Here is a 22,443-nt window from a genome sequence, read left to right on the forward strand (position 1 = left end):
ATTAGATGCTCTGTGTTTGTGTGCGCCAACGCACGCCTGTGTGTGTGTGTGTGTGTGTCTGTGTGTGTGTGTGTCTGTGTGTGTGTGTGTGTGTGTGTGTGTGTGTGTGTGTGTGTGTGTGTGTGTGTGTGTGTGTGTGTGTGTGTGTGTGTGTGTGTGTGTGTGTGTGTGTGTGTGTGTGTGTGATGCCAATTAATGATGGTTTGGGAAGCTAAAAGTCAATCAGTGGCATAAGCATAGCACAGAGAAAGAGACTCGTCTTTGAGGCGTTCTTTGTATATGGGTCTGTTTTTATGTTGTCTATGACACTTTCACCACCACACTCTGTCCATATTTCTTGAAACCTTTTGCAGCTCTGTGGTAAACGTGACGCTCTGCTTTCTCCCTCCCAGCTCTTATCAGGCCAGATAACCCTCAGATAGACACTCATACCTGCACAGGCTCAGCTAGCCACAGCAGCTGATGGAGTTGATGCGAGGCCGCTATGACGACAAGAGGACAGGGCCTTATCTGTCGTCATGGTGATGGCCGAGATTGAATGATGACAATCTTGCTGGACGGCACGACTACACCAATGTGTACACTTGTGCTGGCATGCAAGCACAGTCAGCGATCAGGTGCACTACGATATCCGCATGCAAGAAAACTGCAAATACGAGTGCTTATTATCGCGCGTTGGACGGGTTTGTGTCGAGTACTCCAGGGAGGGAGTCGACGCAAACAAGAAATGATCACGATCGTGCAAAAAAGACGCAGGGAAGTGAGTTTATGTCACTGGCCCGTTTTTGACTCATCGCACTCTCACTGCGGTGTCTTTCTTTCCGACAAATATGACAGATGCATATCAAGCTGTGCAGTCTGCTTGGGGGAGATAAGGACCAGTTAGGTGCTGGGATTGCAACATCTCGCTGAGCCAATGAGTGAGCACGACGCCTTTTTCATACCGATCCTCAGCAGATAGGCTTGCAGGGCATGCGTGTGTGTGTGTGTGTGTTTGTGTGCATGCGGGTGTGATGCCACTGATAATTTCTGTCTCTGCTGAACTCTGGCATCTACTGTGCAATGGTTGCCGGTCGGCAGACAAACAAAAGCTAAATGACATGCATCGGAGGGATGCATATCTTGCTTGTACGTTGTACATATATATATATATATATACTACTCCTATACTAATATTTGTCCTGCCAGAGTGTCACAATGATACTAATGATACTAAAAGTGTCATTGCTTCATTGTAGATCTGTGTGCAGTGCCCACTGTTACTCTCTCTCTCATGCTCTTTCACACTCACACACTGAGCATCAGAAGCACCTGGAGAAACCCCACACCTGTTGGTGTCCCGTTAAAACATCCATTAGTTTTACCGTCCTCTGCAGTCGGCCAGAATTCCGCATACACTCAATAGGTAGCACTTTTGCTTTGGGCATTCACAAACAGACAGTGTACTGTGTACATTGTACTGTATATACTGCACTCAGCAGTTTAGCACCGGCCCTGGACTGTTGGAGCGTACTGTGCATGCCCTTTCCCATCATCTTTCCCATCTGTCTCCAAAAATACCCCTGTGGTCCATCAGTGGTATATCATATTGAACTACGGTGTGTTTCACTCTCTGTGGTCTGTTCACTCTTCATAAAACTGGCCAGGGTATGTGTCTGTATGTGTGTTACTGTCTTTCTATCTGTATTAACCTGACTTGTCTATTGCGTGAACAAAGCCAGAGACTCAACAAAATGTTGATCTGATGATAAATACTGAAAAAAACCCATCTAGGAATGCTGGCATGCACTGTTTGTGCATGAGTGACGTGATGAGCTGGGTTGAAAGGAGGCCCAGGCTGGCTGACTGCTTCTGTTATCAAGCGATCATGTCCACATTTCTCTGGCGTACCTCTGCGTACAGGCAATCTTGTCATAAACAGAAGTGTATTATGCCAGCAAACCATCTAGTTGCACCTGATTACCTGCTGTGAGGACAAATCTGTCCATGAGAAGTCAGTAGACTTGACAGTGAATACAGATCCTCCGCAGAGCAGCTCTGTCACTTAATCCACCACACAAGCCACCATCGTTAGGCGACAATAGCGAGCCGAACAGCTTGGGAGTCTGAGCAGGGTACGCCAGGTCTCTGTGGGCTTCTACTGTCCTCCACTGTCCTCCCGTTGTCTGTCTGGTCATCAGTCCCTGTGGGAGTGTCCAGAGGATCCAACCAGGGGTAGGCACCCGGGTCCCATCCTCTCACTCCTGGCCACGAGCCAAGGTGCCCTCAGCTCCCCGAATGATGCCTTTCTCCAGTTACCTGCCGGTGAAAGCAAAAAAGCGAGTGGAGCGGGGCGGGGGCTGGGAATGGCGGGGGAGATTATATGGGCGCGGAAGAGGATGGCAGGTCCAGACGCCCTCTCCCCTGAGCCCTCCTAGGCATTAGTACTGTACTTGCCCCCCGGTTTGTCAATGGGAGCCTCCAGATGAATGGGCTCAGTTGTCCTCAGACAGTGGGGATGAATTTGTCTGTTGGAGCAGGTGAGCAGGAGGGCCTCGGCACAGCAGAATAAGGCATGAAAGAGACCTGAACACTACCTGTCCCAGGTGAACATCCTGAATGCTCCCTGTCCCAGGTGAGAGGAGACTGACCTCATTTTCAGGGTGAGTCGTGGGAGGGGTAGTCTGTATGTCCACACCCTGCTGCTGTAGAAATAAAACTGTGTGCACCGAGCAGATGACTGATGCCAATTCATGAAAGTTGGAATTGCAGCAAGTTCCTGTGATTAGGGGGAACTGAATGTGTCCAGGACTTTGTATCAGTCTGTCATTTGCTCATCACAGCAGGGATTGTGTGCACACAGAAGAACACAGGTACATTAGCATGACAGCAACATCCCCAACAGCAGAGTGAGGGGGGTGTTTCGTGAGGTAGAGAGGGGATTATCACTGGGAAGTACAACATAACAGCCATAAAAACCCATAATGCTACTCACCAATCATACACCCTTTCATTATGAGTGTGCTATACTCCTTAAAACCACAAACTGTGGCAGTGAGGTATATTTCCAGCCACGGATGAAAGTTATGAAACAATCTTCTAGTTTCTTTCTAGCTCTCATTTTTCTCCTTTCGAAGCTATCCCATTGATGCTGGGGAAAAAGGGGGAAAAAGCAGTTTATCTTAGGGTAAAACATTCAAAGAAATTATACATTTTATTTGACAATCAAAAACGTTTGGTTTTTAGCCTATTTCATGCTCAAAATGCAGAACAGTGAAATGCAAACCTTTCATTTCAAGTCAGCCCTAAAAATACCGTATATTAATTCCTCAAGGTTCGAGGTTAGCACTATCAGATGGTTAGCTCTTATATCCTAGAAAAGTGTGTGAGGAAAAATGTTCAACAGCCCAAATAATTCATCAGACAACAAATACACCTAAACTCTGTACAAACCTAGTTCCCCCTTATGAACAATCTGTGTGAACCGTGTCTGTCAGATGTCTATGGTCTTAATTAGTCCTAATAGTACAACATAAGTATTTCCTGTTTGAACCTCTCACTTCCTCTTAAAAGCCGAGCTTGGTATGAAGCTGTAACCAGCTAGTGGCATTTCAGTTTGGGGGAAAAACAGTTGATAGGGGTCATTGAGGAGACAAAAATGACGCGAGAGCAAAAACACGTTTGACTTTTTCTGACTGATTTTTGACATTTGGAGAGATCCTCCGTGAGATGAGGATGTTCTGGCAGGTGGGGATGCGGCTGTTTCCTGTCAACAGAGGTCATCAGCGATTATCTGCTGCCGACGACTCTCGTGTGATAGCTATTCCTATCAAAGCTTTGCCGATTCACGTAATCGTCTTACGGTTTGGTCAGTTGATTTAAAAAAAGTGTTCAGAGTTGTTCACGTGTCAAACGCTGTATCTGCGTAGGTTTCCATGAATAGTGCTCACCAGGTGTTTTACTGAACGTACCCACCTTCTTCCTGTCAGCCCACTGTCAGAGGGGTATTTCTATGAATCTCTCTTGATCCGTGAAAAGAGGAAGTTCACATGTGGGTCTCTTCATAGCACACACACTAGGACTTTGTACCAATTGCATCTCAGAGTCAAGAGCGTAGTTAATGCTTCATCATGGTAAAGCAAAAGTTCTCCTTTTACTCAAGCTACATAAAGGTTACTTTATAAAGGCAGGAATACATGTCCCGTGTTTGTATTATCTAAATACTGTCCCGTCTTCCAGCCTTAATATCCTTCTAGGGGTCTGAGGAAGGAGGGATGCTTTTTTAGCTCGGCCCAAGCAAAGGTCAACCACCCCCCTCTGCAACACACACACACACCAAGAGACCTGCATCTGAACTGCACTCCACTTCCTTTCATCTTCTACGTGTCTCTCTCCCTAACTCAACTTTGTGAGGGAATGGTCGGGATACCTTTTGATTCCGCTAATTCAATTTGATGGAAAAACAAATACACTAGGGGAGTGGGAGGCAAGAAAAGAGTGGGAGTAGGGATATGGACGAGATGGAGAGTTGCATGGAGCTCTGGGGGGGGGGGGGGGGTACAGATGTTGGGGGAGGACAAACGGAAGAGCGGAGGGGAGAAAGAAAGAGGAGGCAGGGAGTGGAGATGAGTTGAAACATCCAGTTCCAGGTTGAAGTCGTAAACCTCTCCGTGCTCTGATCTAGGTGGCCACCATGTTCACTCCACTGACGCATGTGAGATATCTCCTCTTCATCTCCTCCATGCAACGCCACTCTGATAGTGAAGATAAGTAACTTCCTGTTTTATGGCTCTTTTCGTGTCACATAACTCACAATGTGAGTGAGGTGGGGATGTCTTGTTCAATGTGGCTGTTGGTCTATTTGGGCTCGGTGAGTAAAAAAAGTATGCGAAACGCTCACATTTCAGATTCTCCGTGAATTTAATGTTGCAGAAAATGCAGCAGTGGTGGTCCACGCTGTCTACCGAAAACTTAGCCATGACAATGCAGGTGTGCATTGTCGTGTCTGCTCCCTACAACCTCAGCAGGCCTCGGAGTTAAAATGTTGCCCGACTTCCTGTAAACAAAAGCACCGCCTCTGCATCTGTCTCAGATGCTTGTGTGTATATGTACACACACAGTGTGTGTGTGTGTGTGTGTGTGTGTGTGTGTGTGTGTGTGTGTGTGTGTGTGTGTGTGTGTGTGTGTGTGTGTGTGTGTGTGTGTGTGTGTGTGTGTGTGTGTGTGTGTGTGTGTGTGTGTGTGTGTGTGTGTGTGTGTGTGTGTGTGTGTGTGTGTGTGTGGATAGGTGCGTTCAGGAGAGGGCAGCTCTGGCAGTCACTGGCCTGGCGTGCTGCACTATTATTTTTGGGAGGCCTGCTCCTTACCTCTGGAGGGCCTCATTGAAGAGTGCTGGCTCTCTCTGTCGCCCCCTCTCAGGCTCCGGGACGGCGGCCAATCCGGCTCGCTTGGCTGCGGCAGCACACAACTCGCTGGAGCTGTGGCCTGTACACGGCCCAGCACCCACAGCACTACGCTGCACACAGATGGCTAGAATGCCTATTGGCAGTGAGGCCTTACATTTTCACTGATGTTCAGCAAGTGGATCAGGAGGGGAACTGACCCCCAACTCTTAAAATAGACCCCCAGACGCAGCCTGTCAAGCGTTGTGGGTGCTATGATGTAGCAGAAGCTGACACCAGAGCGCTGCAGCCACACGGGATAACAAAGCGGCAACTACACAAATCCCTGGACAAATATTATTTCCAATTTGAACTGATCAAGCCTCTGTGGAAACCCCAAGCAGATCGAGCTCCACAGCAGTCCAGCAGATGTGAGCAGGGTGGAGGGTTCAGGGAGGGGTAGTGGTCCACTTTTAGCTTGGACTGTTTAATGGGATGGTTTGTGCTGTGGGTGTGTGAGGGCATGCTGAACTCAGTGATGATGACCTCAAATTGGCCCTAATCGAGCAGACTCATTAGTCGCTGGCTCTGTTCAAAAGTTTTTCTCCAGCCCCTTTATTTTACTGTAATCGTCCGAATGGGAGGGGGAGACAGAAAGACCAACACAGAAAACAGAGAGCCGAGGGAAGCAAAGGACAAACAGAATAAATGGGAGAGCAGAACGGGGGGAGAGGGGAAAAATAAACAAAACAACAAGAAAGAGAAAGAAAAAGAGGACGAGACGAGGGAGAAAACAGAGTCGACGCCTGCTTCCTGGCAGCCTCAGCTGCGTGCACATCTGTGTGCAAAGGGTCTGGGCAGACCCCCACGTGTTTGCTCAGGTCGCCTGATTGCCTTTCCTTCCTCTTCTCTCTCCCACTAAAGACCCGCTGTCCTTCCTCTCACTCCAATCACCGCGGCCAAGAGAGACGGCCACTCCGACAGACGCGGGGAGCGAGAGCGGCTCCCACTGAACTGAACTCATGACTCAGTATTTGACGCATATGAATTCAGAGGGGGGAAAAAACAAAAAAAACCAACAACAACTGGCTGCTGGAGCTAAATAAGAGACCTTGCGTGGGTTATTTGGTTACACAAGGGTGTGAATTAGGGTTTGTTTGTTTTTTTTCCATTTCTGTGCGTGAGCATGTGGTAATGTGCATATGTATGACTGTGTGTGACTCCGGAGCCTGCTGTCTGGGTACAGCAGTCCAGCCCGGGGCCTCAGCTCCACAAAGAGGCCTTCTCTTAACAATCGCATACAGAGGAGGAGCCTGACCAAAGCATTACCACGCTCAAGGGATCACAGAGTTTTCCTTGATACATCTGATATCACTTATGATTTAGATAATCAAGCACTCATCATTAAAAGGGGGAGCTTGGGTTGACGCTGTATGTCTGTGTGTGCATGTATACAAGAGTGATGGAGACGGACTAAACTGAAGAGGCAAGCGACAGAGTGTACTTCAGTATTAAACTTTATTTACTTTACTTTTGTGAGATGGAAAAATGATAAAAACATACAGCTCAGGGCCTTTTCATCTAAGATAGGTCAGTGTTTTTCTTTACGTAATAACCATGAAATGAAAATCATAACAGTTTCCATGTGTCTTTGACGAAAGCTTAAAGAGTGAAAATAAATTATCGTAGCAATAATTATAACATCAAATATAACAACAATAATAGCAATCAAGCATTTATAAACACTTTATTTACGGTGTCTTTTCTCCATAAAAGTCCATTATTAAAAACAGGTGAGCGCTGTGGTGGTATACAATCCAGCATGTGAGGAGAGAACTGGTTGGTGGGTGTTGTGGTCTGGGCCTGACTGGATGGTAACAGAGGCCTACGGCTGCCGCAGCTGTCAGCCAGTCTTCTCCACCTCCAGCACTGAAGAGTCCGTCCGTCCGTCCGTCTGTCTGTCTGTCCACAGCGGTTGTGGGTGGCAGCCCGGGGATGGACAGGGTGCACGTGTCTCAGCATATATTTGAGATGGTCGTGAGGTGGAAACAGCGGTTCTTTCAAGACCTCTCGTGAGTCTCCTGTTACAGGGTCATGGAGAGGCAGGTACCAAAGTGACTTAGTAAAAATAAGCAAAAAGAATGACAAGCATCTCCATTCACTCCATTCCCGCAAGCCCCCAACACCCAGGGACTATAGGCAGCCCCTCGTCACGTTAGCTCTGCACAGAGCCCGCTGTCGCTCTCTCTCTCTGTGTGGTGTTCCACTGGTGAGGTCAGGCATGACGCGACCTTCAGGCATAAAGTCCAACCGAACGTCCCCCTCCCCTACAACCACTGTACATGACGCAACGAGTCTGCTCAGCTTTCGATTTGATGTGAAGGCCATTTAGTGTTAATGGCGGCGTCATGGCTCAAACGTGCGGAGGGGTTTCGGGGTCTTGAGGGGCCTCAGTGGGGCTCGGCCCAGACCGGCGAGCGGTTGGAGTGGTGGGGGTGACCGAATGAGGGATGAATGGGCGTGGGAGTGGGCAGCATGTGTCCCGAGTGGCTGAAGGGGGGAAGGTGACCCATGTGGGCCATGTGGCTCAGGCCGGGCGCACCGCCGAAGGGAGAGGCCTTGTCCTGCATGCACTTGGAGAGCTCGTCAAAGCCGTCCCCTGTTCGCTTGTTCCTCTTGGACTTGCTGGACATCTTGCGGTTGCGCGTCTGGATGCCCTCTTTCTTCATGGTCAGGGGTCTGTTAACCTGTGGAGAGACGCACATTAGCTCACGGCAAGCGAAACAAAGTCTGCACTGACAGAATGCTAAATTGGGGGATTGTTTAACTGTTAGTTCCAGCTTGTTTACCAGCTATTAATTTAAAAAATGCCACCAATTAACATTAACGTGCCTCTTCTTTTTTTCTTCAATATTATGAGTTACACCAGTGTGAAATAAATGCTATAAATAATGAGCAGCTGTTTAGCATTTGTTTTGCTCCATTATAAGGCCAGTCAGGGGCGTTTTTCTTTTTTGCTTTTGTCTAATTTAAAACCAAACAGAACCGTCCTGGGCGATATGAATACATGGGGATGAGGAGCGGGCTCGGGCTCAAAGGAGCAGTCTCAGACAAATCCCCATCAGTGTAACCGACGCCGTTACACTGAATGACAGTCCCACCCCCGCAGCCTCTCCTGGGAGTAACGCCCCCCATTGAAACAACGACGGATTAATAAAAAAAGACAACCGGTGGGTTCTGCTCCACGGGGTGAGCAGGGTCTGCCTCCACCCTCCCAGTTTCTCTGCTCCTAAATCGATACAAACTGTCCGCCCACTTGACCGGTTAGCGACCAGCACGCACGCACGCACACACACACACACACACACACACACACACACACACAAGCCTCCGACAGAGAGAGAGAGAAAAGACCCGCACTTGAGGGTTGTTGTGTTTTTCTTTTTAAGTCTACTTACATTGTGCAGTTTAAAGTAAAGGCCGCAGGCGTTACACACCGGGTCTCCGTTCCCGTTGCGCCTCCACAGGGTGGTGGTGGTGGTCTGGCAGTTTGCGCAGCAGGTGCCTGCGCGTCTAGCAGCGGACTGCGGAGGAAGCAGGGAGAGAGAGAGAGAGAGGGGGGGGGGGGGAACAAGACAAGGTGAATATGAATAATGACCCGTTTCACTCGCGCGTCGCAGAGAGGTCAGCGCGGACGCATGGGCCGCTGCACCGCGACACCGAGCACCACAGGCTGGACCCTTCTCCATCACCGTGCAACTCATTTAGTGACTTGTGGGCCCAGCAGCACAGAACCAATAAGACAAGAGACACATTTTCTTTCTTTTGTTTTAAACAAATAAATACATTTATATTAAACGGCGGCACGTGGATCGTCGTGAGGTTTTCATCTCTAACGCAGAGCCACGTGCAGATGAAAGAAGCGACACTCGGGGGGGGGGGGGGACTTCACTCCTCGTATTAGGCTAAATCAATTATGCAGACCGCGACAACCATGATCACATTTTCTGATTTGTGCAAAGAGATATGGAGACTTTTTATTTATTTATTCTTAGAAAAAAAAAACCGGTACGTCTCTTACTGTACGCGCCCGTCGGTAATTATCATATTTGATGAATTATAAATAAAGTACGCTGGCATTAACAGGTTATAGTGGGAGGCCCCGTGCAAAAACCCCCTCGATTTATCCTGATCCAGGAAAACTGGGCTACAAGTCGAGTAAAGACCCGGTGTCCTGTCTGGCAATGTGCTCCTGCGTCCATTGCGGATCAATTCTTCACACATAATAAGAAACATTAGCCTTACATGCGAGAACCCCGCGGCTCTCCGGCTTCACAAGCAGCATCCAGGCTTTCCTTTTTAATTAATTTCAGATGGACTCTTTCTCTTTTGACCCGGAGAGCAACAATAACCCTTGTCATTTTTAAAAAAAAATGTGTTTTACCCGGAATAAAACATGTAGGCATGACGCATAAGAATTCTAATAAAAAAGAAAGGGGCTGCACACTGCCCGCTGAGAATGATAAACAAGAGGAGAACATAAATCCATTTCTTTTTCCAATCCCCGCCCCTCGCGGTCTGTCTCTTCACACATAAGCGGCTCCTCCAGTGTTGTGATAATCTCTTTACAGTATATGTCAGTCTGGCCATAGAGAATGCAGCGCGCGGGTTGAGGGCGGAAACAGCCGGGAGCCTGACTTCCTTATCTGGGCCGGGCAGATATCCGGATAGGAAACAACTGGATGCCCCTTTGAACACAACTCTGAAAAACACTTGAGCTGCAAAATGCAAAAAAAAAAAAAAGAGGGAAAAAAAGAAGCCATACAGCCACACACGGGGCCGAGCCAGTGGAAAAAATCTACTGCGGCTCCTCGGGAGGTGCATGGGGACGACGTGGAGGTGGTGGAGGAACAACACCGAGCCGCTTCATCTTCGAAATGTCTTGCCAGTTTATTGCCAAGTCGAATTCCCAGCGAGTGTTAACGAATTAGACTTCAAACTCCGCGATGATAATTAGCCTGGGTGAAGGATTTTTCTGGTAATTGTTATTATTCAAATGAAAACGTTAAACCAGTGCTCAACTTTTTATTATTATCTGATATTAGTTTTTTGGGTTTTTTTTAACTATTATTATTGTTTCTATTTTTCGCTACTTTATTGTTTACATTATTACTAGTAGTAGTATTTACTGTGCTGCTATGTGTCTTTATTTATATTAACAAATGAATAAATGGATTCGTTTTAATTCATACAAACATATTGTTAATTGTGGCTATTTCAGAATTTCTACACAATAAAGGGCCTGGATGCATTTATTTTTAAGAAAAAAAAATATATATATTTTTTGCTGAACAAGAAATACGTTTACTGTAAATTGTATGTAAACATTTAAAAATAACAGTAATAATAAGCTATATAATATATATTTTTAAATGATTTCACTTGTCATGTTTGTGAGAAATTAGAGATAGATATATAGATGTAGATAGAAAGATAGATAGATGAACATAATGTAATTACATGGTTTTATAAATAAACCATGCCCCATAGAGCTGTATCCAGCTACAGTAGCTCTGAGCAAGGGGCACGTCCACGGCAAGAAAACGTCCCACGTCCGTGGTCCCTTTCATTTACTCTAGCATGGTGTTAACTAAAGCAGCATGGGCATTGGTATCAGTAACAGTATCAGAAGTAGCAGCAATAATGATAGGAGGAACAATGGCAATAGTAGCAGTATTGTAACAGGCCATGAAGGCGGACCGTCAGGGGGTGAGAGGGACAAACAATTCCAGGAAGATCATAGGGAAAATATAACTTTCCTGGAATTGTGCTGCCGGCATCTGCTTTGTGCTCATATTTGGGTGCCTTCTCTCAGAGCGGAGCGGCGGAGTGGGAACTCACCAGTCTGCGTTTGGGCTTGATGAGCGGTCGGTTCTGGCCGTTCATCTTGTGGTACAGTCCGCAGGCGTTGCACAGGTAGTGGCCGGTGCCGTCCCGTCGCCACAGAGGGGTGGAGGTGGCACCACAGTTCACACATTCACGGCCCTCTGCATAGAGTTCAAGAGGGGGGGGAGACAAGAAGAAATTTTATATAATTAAAAAATTCACACTCTGGTCGGGAGCACCACATAGCAGCTGCCCAGTCCAATCAGGCGACCCTGGATGGCCCTGTAATATGAGGTCAAAATATGCCTCATGGGGGGGGGGGGGGGGGGGGTCCATGCACACTCTGGTCTCAGAGTGTGCATGGACACAGACACCTCTATGTAAACGGATCCAGTGCGGGGAGGCCAGAGACAGCCAGAACATGTCCAGAGGTGTCCGACAAGAAGAATGGGGCACACCATCAAATTAGGACTACATTATTCATCGGATCGGTGGGCGACCATTAGAGGAAACATAAGTGTGCGGTGGCGGTGGTATTAAATGTGCCAGGGCAGCGTTGCGGCCTTTGATATAAAATAGCCTCCATGCCAGTTGGCTGCAGACGATATTGAAATTCTATTCATTCCAACATTATATTGGTGAGGCTGGATGAGAAATAGACCAGTGCATACTTCCACATAAGAAACCTGCTTTTTGAGTTATTCACACACGTACCCCCCTCTCTCACACCGGCTTGACTTAAAACAGGCTGTTGCTAAACCGTCCGATTCATTTAATTCAAGTATCCCTCTCTCCCTGGAGCATCCTCTCATTATTCCTGTTATAATGCTAGCGACACCCAGAGTCCCACCCTCGCTCCACAATGGAATCTGACCTGAGCGAGAAACCATGTTCCTTTTGAAATGCATCTCACTTTTTTTTCTCTTTCTCTTTTTCTTTTTTTGTACCTCCCTTTTTCTCCCTTGTAAGCATTTCGTAACAACAACCACATTCAAGTGGGATCATTAACAGCTTAAATATTCATCAGCAATGACTGGTACATTATGGTGTTGAAATAAGAAACAAACTGGGAAGATGAAAGCTTCATGAGAAAGGGTGGAGAGGAGGAGGAGGAGGAGGAGGGGTTCAGTTCTGAGGCTTGTTCTGCAGGAAGCCGCGCTCCTGTAAGGTGTGTGTGTGTGTGCTGACGGCTGAAATGCCATTGTGGCATTTTGTTCAACAGTCGATCGCCATTACTGGCACTGGACACGGACTTTGACAGATAAGAGACGGTTTAATGCCGTGGCCGATACGTTTGTGTTTCTGATTCAGACGCAGTCGGGCCCACTTCTTTTTAAATGTCACAGTTTAACATTTCTCAGTACTGCAAGCAGCTCACACTGACTCAGAATTATCATTGGCCCAGGTGTATTCAAAAGCCCGGGGACAATGGATGACAATATTGATAATTGCACAACTACACTTGGAGCAACCTGTTGACAGTCCCAAAGACGCCCGTTGTTTCTCTTTGTCCATTAATCCAAAGTGCAACAGCTGGAACAATGTAGGGAAATTACAGAGCCATTACCAGACCAGGTTGTTTTTTCAAATGTCTGCACATTAATGTCAGACATAAAAGTCTAAATATTACACCCAACACATGCTGGTATATTGAACCAGGTGCTTGTCCAGACAGTCAGAACATGGGCCACGTTTCATTATAAACGATCCCACTGGCCCTGGGGATTTTAAGTGAGAGGAAGAGCAATTGTGCACATGTTCCAACCAGGATTACTCAATGCACTGGTCTCCAATCCTGTGGTGACAGTGTTATTAAATATGCTCTCATCTAGGCATAGGAGCAGAATCTGCTGTGGACTCTTGTTGCCTCCACTCTTGTGCCGGAGCGCTGGGCCAAGGCCATGCTTAAAAACACAAACAGCAGGGCTCTGTCGCCTGTGCTTTGTTAGTGCTGGGGAGAGCGGTGGGCGGGGTGGAGGTCGTGATTTGTTCACTTGGAGGTATACAGGATATGGCAGGAGCCAGGGCGTCGTGACTGGCTACTTTTTTTCTTCTTTTTTTTTTCAAGTGCAATAAACTCAACATAAAAAAAAGAAAAACTATAGCACGAGTTAGAGGCCGTCTGACTGTCTGAACATTAAACACAAACGAAGTCACTGTCATTGAATAATGAAAAATAAAAAAGTTCCTGTGAACTTTAAAAAAAAAACAACGTTTCCTTTGTGCCAAAGTTTGTAACGCCTGAATACAGAATTTATTTTTTCGCCAAATCAACCTGTTTATTTTTTTGAAGTTGTTTTTGTTCCCTGTAATCCAATTGGCTTTTCTTTCAAGTCGACGCCCGTGCTCCAGTAATGTCTCATCACGCGCACGTCGACCTCAACTGGACATGGCGAATAGTTGACCCCGGTCAGATTCGATGCGTTTCACCTATGTGGCTGGTTTATCTCTACGGTGAACCCGTTTAATGGGCCTACGAGTGCGCGGGACACGCAGATAAGACGGGTGCGGACAGGACAGGGGCGTCCCGAACGGGAATCGTCGCTCTTTTTTTGAGTGAACAATAAAGCAAAAAGAAGTGGCATCAGGGCAACAAGAAAGCGCTGACAATTGGACAAAAAAAATCTAACATTACAAAATAAATACATGGGTAGATTTACGCATGATTTACGCACACATATGTGTTTTTTTATATATACATACACTATATAAACAAGATATCACAGAAGTGGCCTGCAATCACATTTGAGCTCGGCTGAATAAAAAGCACGACCACTTCTTCATCGATTGAATCTTTCGTCTGAAACGCGGACACGCGTGGGACTCACCTGAGCTCGACCTGGCTTTGCTTTTGCACTTGGGCGTAAAGCTGGAGGAGGATCCGCCGAGCAGGCTGCCGGGGTGGAAGAGGCTGCCGCCGTACTCGTGATGGGGCGTGTGCAGAGGGTAGGCCGGGTAGGTGGGGATGGGGTGATGCGTGGCCCCGGCCTGGCCGTTCATCGCGGCCAGGCCGCTGCGCAGGGGACTGCAGCTCTCCATTTTCATGCCGTCCGTCAGCGGCACCTGGTAGGACTTAATCGACTCCTTCTCGTCCATCCTGGTCGAGGTGGAGGTCGGGGAGGTGGGGCCCGGGTCCGGCGACACGTCCTTCGGCGGAGTCGGGGGGAAGCTGTAGAGGTGCGGGCTGGAGTGGGACGCCGACGTGAGCGACGACACCGGGGCCGTGCCGGTGTTGCTGCTGCAGGGGTAGCCGGAGCTGGTGGGGTGCAGGCCGGGCTTGCCGAAGTGGCTGACCGCCCACGCGTTGTGGTGGTGCGCGGCGGACAGGGCAGCTTTCCCGGGGTCCAGCCAGGGGATGCCGGGGCTGTGGATGAGGTGTGGTCGGCAAACCTGGTTCCCACTGAGACGAGCTGAAATCCAAAATACACCACGTTTCACTTTAAATCATTTGCACTTCCCACTCACTTTCGTTCGCAACGAACGGACGGATCTTACCTGACAAATGCTCAAAACTCGACATTTAGTAACAGTGAAGCTCGGGTAATTAATTTAAACGTTTTTTCTCGCATGAAAAAAAAAATGTTTTCCGTTAAGTGCCAGTCGCCTCGCTCATCTCGCCTATTAAAAGTGGAGATGATAACGGGCTGCTGACGGCAGAAAAACACACGACACGTAGCTCCTGGTCAGGGTCTTTTCATCGGCTGCAGCTCTCGGACTAGTGAATTTGCGGTTTTAATTTTATATCCGGGAAGTGCCTCTCTCTCTCTCTTCTCCCTCTCTCTCTCTCTCCCTCCAGAGCCCCTGCCCCGACACTGAGGGGTTAAATGACAAACTTCCCTTTCCCCTCGCTTGTCATTTGCTATAAATCCCTTTAATGTTTGCGAATCGGCCCAGAAACGTCAAGAGGGACTTTTTTTTAAGCAACACACTGGATGCTGCGTGAATTGTTAAACTTATAGTGTGTGTGTGCGTGTGTGTGCGTGTGTGTTGGCTTTTAAATATACACACGCAAAATAAATCGAGTCACATGTAAAATGTGAGCTCTTGGTGAGTGGTTGAATGATATAAAAACGTTTGGAATGCCCCCAACAAAGCAGCCTGTGTTGACTTTCTTTTCCAGCTTGTTTCAGAGCTCGGCGTCCCAGCGCATCTTACCGTGCGCCTGGCTGTAGGTGACCCTGGCCCGGGAGTTGGTGTAGTAGGGGTTCCCTTGAGAGTCCAGGTGGTTCAGAAACATGTCCACCTCGTCCTGGGGCAGTAAAGGCGCCATGGGCTCCATGTAGTTGTGGCTCAGACTGTGGTGGTGAGAGTCCGGGTGCTGGCCGTTCAGCACCGCGTGATGGTGCGCCATCCACCGAGACTGGTCGGCCGCTGCGACCTCCATGGCAGAGCCGGAACGTCCCCTCTCCTCGGACTGCGCCGGGCTACTCTCTCAGGCTATGTGTTTACCTCCGAGTTGAAGTTATATCCTCCTTACAATAAAGCTCCCGAGCTGTGAAAGCCTCGGCTGTGTTTATTTACTTCAGGGGGAAAAAAAAGAATCCTTGAATAAGCAGTTCTCCTCCTTTCTTTCTCCCACAAGAGCGATATACCTGCAATGAGACGAAAAACAAAATGTTAATTCATTCAGACGGCGGCCACTCCAGCTCTTCCTCCGCGCAAAAGGACAACCATTCCTCACATTTGCTTTTAACTAGCGGTTGACTGAAGAAATAAACTTTGCACACTTTAGACTCCTTGTGATAACAGGTCGAAGACAAAGCGGCGCACAGTTGGATCAGTGTTCTGGGCGAAGCACGCCGGCCCCGCGTAAAGAGAGAGAGAAAGTGTTCGCGTCCTCTGGTACCTGTTGCGAGTTCGATCAGCTGACGGCCAACGCAGCTCGGATGTGTGTGTGTGTGTGTGTGTGAGCCTCCCGATCCGTGCAGTGCTCAGCCTCATTAATGAGTTGTAGCGCAGACTGATGCGGCTGGCGCCAGTAAATTCCCATATCAAGCCACGCGGGGGCGGGGCCTCACCCGGAGCCAATCGCGGCCAGCCCCCGTCGCAATTGGCTCTGCTCTCCTTTAAAATTTCCATTTACACACACACACACACACCGAAAAGCTAAAGAGACTTATCAATGAGCTGAGTGATTTCACTGGGGGTTGTTCTCCCTCATGAAGATCATCAATCGGCCCCTGATCATCTGTGGGGGGGTTTTCTTCTTTTTTTAGCGCCAGTTATAATCATAAAAACCGACATTTCACATGGAGGGACATTTAATTTGCACATTACTTACGTGCCTTATGATTTAAAATGTCGGCTAATCATGTAGTAATTCGCCTCCATCTATTTGAGCAAAAAGCTTTTGATAGAAATTAAGTCAGATGGTTTTTTTTTTTGATGGCTTTGATTTTTGATTCGTAGGATTACAGTTGCTGATGGAGCCTCACATCACCGACAGTAATTGTAAGTGTTGTTTTTTTCGCCTGCCGCTGTTGTGTAAATAAACAGGTTTTTCTTTTCTTTTTCAGCAGCTCCAAAAACCAACAGAGGAGGAGTCGATTTATGACCCCGAGATTGGCCCCCTTTGTTGCAGGGGAGCCCTAATTGTGTTAATTAGAGGCGGGGGCATTCGTCCTGAGAAAAAAACAGCGGGTTTTTGTCTCGGCGGGCGAAAAAAACCCACACAGTTTGCATACTAATGGCGCCGCCTTCTCGATCGGTGGCACCAGGGGATGGGCGAGAGGCCTGAAGGACCGTGTTGATGGTCGTCAACGTGTCTGTTAACGCCCTCGTTGGAGCACCACAATGCAAATCCGGACAGAAATCAGGAGTGTTAACAGAGGCGTATCAATTCACTAATTCACTATGTATCACGTGATTATTATGATAACATTAATTTTTATCATCACTTATCATTCGCTCTCTGGAAGAATACGATCACTTTTTTTTTTTTTGCTTCCGTGTGTGTGTGTGTGTGTGTGTGTGTGTGTGTGTGTGTGTGTGTGATTGACAGGGAATAATTGGAGCTTGCCATAGGAGCCGAGACTGGCCGCCACGCCGACGCCGAGATCTGAAGTTGCAGAGAATCGCGGCAGTTTTGCAGGGGTCGTGACGTGAGGCCCCTGGTACCGCGGACAACGAATAACGCTGCAGGTATATGTAAGACCCCCATGGTGACCCCGCCGTGCGGGACATTAGCGCCGCAATGCATGCTCTGATCTGCTGTTATACCTGCAGTGTGTGTGTGTGTGTGTGTGTGTGTGCGCGTGTGTGTGTGTGTGTGTGTGTGTGCGCGTGTGTGTGTGTGTGTGTGTGTGTGTGTCAGTCATAAGTCATTAAATCACTGGCATGTTGCCATGCAGGGGTATAGTGAGTTGAGGAGCTCGGCCCTTTGAGCTTGTCATCTCACTAAAATCAACAAATGAGTGCATGTGGGGCGGCGGAGGGCCCGTCTACCTGGATCACTCACATTCCAGTGTGAAGAAGCTCTGCGTGCAGCTGGCAGGTGGAGTGAGCAGCACATTCTTAGACCTTTGTGTGGTATTTATACGGTATTCACGGTCTTTTCATATGAAACAAACTCGCAAAGGTGCACCGTCATCAATAATACACACACTTGTTATGTGTAAATAATAAAAAAAACTACAATTTCATGCTGCAGAATAATTGCTGTCACACACGTTTGAGACTAAAGGAAAAAGATCTGAAAAAACAACTACTCCCTCTGATCAGGCCTGAATAGATGACCAGAGATGCTCTGGTTCTGGAGGCTATGTGGGACATTTTGATTTAATTATTTTATTATATTTTATAGGTCATCTTTTTTGTCTTCGCTCTATAATATGTCTCCGTAGCCTGCAGTGGTCAGCCTGTGTGTCTGTTGCTGCGTTCTGACCGTGTTAACCATTTGGCCTCAGAGAGTGGGTCAGGCTCAGGCTGCTGCTGCTGCTGCTGCTGCTGCTGCTGCTGCTGCATGGCCATTGTTGTTTGCGTGTTTGCCAAATGGATTACTCAGCAGGATTTAGCCCTCTGTAATTTATACCTTCATTAATCCCATTTGTATCTGTGCTGGAACAAAAGACGGGAGAGGGTTAGTTAGTGGAGCGGATTTGTGGGGCGGGGTGGGCCTTGCTGGCTGGCTCGCCTCCGTCTTTCTCAAGGACACACAGCAGTATTGTTTCACCCGGGGATGCTATCCTCGACAGGAGGGACGCTCTCCCTCTCTCTCACAACACAACACCTCCTGCACTGGCTGCAGAACTGTGTGTGTGTGTGTGTGTGTGTGTGTGTGTGTGTGTGTGTGTGTGTGTGTGTCTGTGTGTGCAACAACTGTATCGCTGTGCAGCCACAGTGGCTAATGAACAACAAGATTATCATTCCGATCCATGCTGTTATTAAATGGGATTGGCTTTATCTACCTGTTTGTTCCCATTGGGCATGGTCATCCATCATTATCCACGTGTGGAGGTGTGCATGCGTGCGTATGTGTGTATGTGTGTGTGTGTGTATGTGTGTGTGTGTGTGTGTGTGTGTGTGTGTGTGTGTGTGTGTGTGTGTTTGGGGTAGAGTGTGAAGAGCCACAGTGGGGCTCGTGAAGATAAGCAGAGCCAGAGAGAGGAGAATGACACAAACCAGCTGAAGCATTATTGTCCCCTTTACTCACGGCTAATTAGATCGAGCCGGGGCACTGGGGGGCTTTATAGACACAAGCACCCAGACACTGGACCATATAACTGCTGGGAGAGCGACCGGGGCCTGGACGCTCACTGGGAATAATAACATTTTAAAAAAATAGGACAGGACATGACACACAGGGTCTGCACGTTGGACAAAAGAGATTACGAGCACGAGATGGACTCTTGGGTTCAGATGCAGAAACATGTATATGAAGAAGTTAAATGCCACAGTAGAGCTGCATCAACAGCTCCTCAAACAGCACTGTTCAAATCTGTTCTTCTTTAATATACCTCTCTCACTTATTAAACATTTTGTGTGTTGACTGCAGCTCCCAGCCACACATCTGTCTGTTGGCTATACTCACTCTCATCTCCTTCACAGGACTGCACACAATTGGTACCTGGTGTTATTAGACTCATGCTCTCAGTCCATAGCAGCCAGGAGCAAACAGACAGCACAGGTGAGAGAGAGAGAGAGAGAGAGAGAGAGAGAGAGAGAGAGGTGCCACATGCCTGTGGAGACCCCAGCCCCTCGCCCCTGTCCCCGCTCCTCCATTGTAGCTCGGTGATTGCTCTTTCTGCACATGAAAGAGGATCGCTCCAGTCATTACGCGTTGTTAAAGCCGTGACAATCGTCGTCACTAATATCAAGCTGATGATACACTAATCCATTTTGTGATCGAGGGGGTTTATTCTTGGAGTACAGCACCTTGCCCACGGCAACACAAAAGAGGACCACATTTTAAAAATAAAAAAATAAAAAAGATTATTGCAAGTGTTCAGGCTTCACGTTTAACGGAGTGATATATATATATATATATATATATATATAAATATAAATATAAATATATATATATATATATATATATATATATATATATATATATATATATATATATATATATATATATATATATATATATTAGAACTACGTCTTTGTCAGTCTGGTGTTTTTTGTATCAGTTGATGCGTTAATTAGTCGTTTCTTTGGCTGAAGTTTGGACTTATTTATTTTTTACAATTTGGTAATTTAGTAAGAAATGTAGGCTGCTAGTGTAAAACAACAAAAGTATTGTTACATTGGATTGGACGGTTGCTCGCTGTAAACTCGGTGTTTTGCTGCCTGAAGAACTAAAGCCGAATATGAAGGAAATATTATTAACAGAGCGTAAAAACAGCATATTTCCTGCATATTCATGTGAACGAGGTTAGGCAATGTTGCAGAAAAATTATCTGTTGTTTGTTATTGCTACAATTAAAAATCCATGAAGACCTCGACACCCCCCCACCCACCCTCTCCATTATTATTGCCTATCGCTTTTGAGGATTTACAATTTTTTTTGTTTTTAATTTCTAAACACCAAAATATTTCCGACAGCATATTTTAAAATAGCAGACGCAGTCTCAGCATGGAAGTAGAGTGACTGACCTGCTCCAGTCAGTGGCTGCGCTCTCGGAGTCGAACCGGAGGAAGAGGCTGCGTCCGATCCTTCACCGCACCGCTTCGGCGCTCCTCTCCAAAAACAACGGCGCAAAAAAAAAAAAAAAGACAGAGAGAAAGAAGAAAAGGAACGAAATGGAGTCCAGACCAGACGAGTCGCGCGTTTCACAGACAGTGTCGAGACGACGTGAAGCTGCCGGAGGCCCGTGTAGTCGCTGCCGTGTGTGTCATCACCATCAGAGCGCAGCGCGCGTGTGTGCGCGCTCAGTCTCTCCGTCTCTCTCTCCCTCTCTCTCTCCCTCTCTCTCTCCGTCTCTCTCTCTCTCTCTCTCTCTCTCTGCTCCCCTCGCTGCATCCAGAGCTCTGAATATGAGAAGAAGAAGAAAAAAAAAAGAGAAAGAACTTGTGACTGTGTGACCGAATGAGAGGCTGCAGCCGCACAGCAACGTAACGTAACGGCGCGTCAGCCCGCGTCTTCCGGGTCCCGGTTGGATAGACACTAACTGGCCCGCAGGACATATTCCCCCAAGAGTCGATCAATGTACTGTTGTGTTTCGCAATTATTTTTTATTTATTTTTTGTTTTTATTTATTTATCCTAACAAGGTCCTCCACTTTTAGCAGCAAAAGTATCGGACTTTTTTGTTGCTGGCTTTTTTATTTTTTTAACCCCCCAATTGTACTGACGCCAGAGGAGGTGGTGTAGGGAGAATCTAATAACGCAAACTTTTCACTTCCGCAGCCAATGACGTAATAAAGCATCTGAATCTGAGCTGCTCATCGTGAACAATAATCTGTCGGCGTCTTGCCAACAGAGCAAGTTCATCTTCGAGCTGGAGCTGGGTCATCGCGCCACGCAGGTAAACAAGGCCCACACTCCTCTGTGACTCGTGTACAGGTCTCAGGTTCTCTGCTGTTTGTGACTGCACGTTTTGTGAAGAGTGTGAGGCCCCCCCCCCCCCCTTAAATGTGTTGAAGAACAACCGTGCAGCTCCCTTCCTCCCTCTCTCGCTTTATATTCCACGCAACAAACTTTTTTTCTTTTTTTTAAAACATGCAAAGCCCCTGAAATCTCCTGCACGCGACCTGGTGCTCGTGCGCGGCGCGGCGCGGCGCAGGAGCCGGGGCAGGTGCAAGTTGGGGCGCGAGGACCCGCTGCAACTCGGGGCTCGTGCTCCCCAGAGTGCAGACTCACACAAAAAGAAGAGAGAGAGAAAGAGAGAGAGAGAGAGAGAGAGAGAGAGAAAAGAAGAAGAAAAGAAAAGGGGAGCAAAATCAAAAGAGACGTGGAGTCTGACTGAATTAACTGCGCTTGTTTCAGTGTTTCAAATCGCCAGAGCGAAACAAATATCGACAGCACATAATAGTCCTCCACGGAAATAAAAGGTTCACTCTTATAACGAATAATCTATTAATGCTTTTATGGTTTCTTAAAATATTTTCTGACTCATAATCCCTACAAGTAGAGATTTTTTTAAAGATCAAAATCTCTCTTTTTGTTTGTCTACTCTTTGAAAGTGAGTTTGACTTTTGATGGTTGTCTATGTATATGTTTAGAACGTGTTGGCTATAGGCTCTTTTCAATATTACAATAACAAGCTAAATGCAAACACGTTCACCTACACTTGACTCAACATTTATGCCTTGTAATTAATTGGAATATAATTAGCCTCGTGGACAACTGTGACTGTTGTCACAGTTGTATTATTAGTAGTATTAGGAGTATTGTTGTTGTTATTATTGTTATTATGTAAAAACAGACATCTGTATCAATAAATCAAATTCACAGTAGTGCAGCTTCTTCACATTTCTGTCCGCTCGCACTTGTTTTGTTACTCAATTCTTGTGTCTCTTCTGCACGAGACTGTCCGTGCGTGTACTCGTGTGTACTTTAGGGGCGCGCGCGCGCATTTTTTTCGGCAGGCACGATATTATATGCACACTGCATTAGATGCCAGGGCCCCTTCTCCCTTCTGATTATTACCAGGGGTAATATTTCATCGGCGCCGCGCAATCTTTGTTCTCTGTGAAGATAATAAATGGCCTAATCGTTATCAGCAAACTGCTGGGGGTGTCAGCACCGACCGAGGCTG

At 47.2% G+C, this 22,443-nt stretch overlaps 1 protein-coding gene and 1 long non-coding RNA gene across 11 annotated transcripts in view; one reads left to right on the forward strand and one right to left on the reverse strand.

Annotated features, from left to right (window-relative positions):
• The window catches only part of LOC118309510, a 70,062-nt gene extending 47,921 nt beyond the window's left edge, over positions 1–22,141 (forward strand). For all 5 annotated transcript variants that reach the window (XR_007030867.1, XR_007030868.1, XR_007030869.1 and 2 more), the window contains 2 exons: positions 17,248–17,387; positions 21,093–22,141. This is a non-coding gene — a long non-coding RNA (uncharacterized LOC118309510). The remainder of the gene's footprint in view (positions 1–17,247; positions 17,388–21,092) is intronic.
• gata2a (GATA binding protein 2a) lies at positions 6,860–20,696 on the reverse strand. Of its 6 annotated transcripts, none has more exons than XM_035631706.2 (6): positions 20,340–20,696; positions 15,402–15,838; positions 14,075–14,656; positions 11,262–11,419; positions 8,819–8,944; positions 6,860–8,107 (listed from the first exon to the last, which is right to left on the reverse strand). In XM_035631706.2, the coding sequence occupies exons 2-6, from the start codon at positions 15,628–15,630 to the stop codon at positions 7,811–7,813; spliced, it is 1,392 nt and encodes a 463-aa protein (XP_035487599.1). In that variant the 5' UTR covers positions 15,631–15,838; positions 20,340–20,696; the 3' UTR covers positions 6,860–7,810. The 6 variants fall into 6 exon arrangements, with proteins under 6 accessions (XP_035487599.1, XP_035487601.1, XP_035487598.1 ...); XM_035631708.2 differs by lacking the exon at positions 20,340–20,696 and adding an exon at positions 16,093–16,234 and having other exon boundaries at positions 11,262–11,407; XM_035631705.2 differs by lacking the exon at positions 20,340–20,696 and adding an exon at positions 16,093–16,234.
• Positions 22,142–22,443: the final 302 nt, after the last annotated feature.

Source organism: Scophthalmus maximus, chromosome 6 (genome assembly GCF_022379125.1).
Source record: "Scophthalmus maximus strain ysfricsl-2021 chromosome 6, ASM2237912v1, whole genome shotgun sequence".
In the NCBI taxonomy this organism is placed as follows: domain Eukaryota; kingdom Metazoa; phylum Chordata; class Actinopteri; order Pleuronectiformes; family Scophthalmidae; genus Scophthalmus; species Scophthalmus maximus.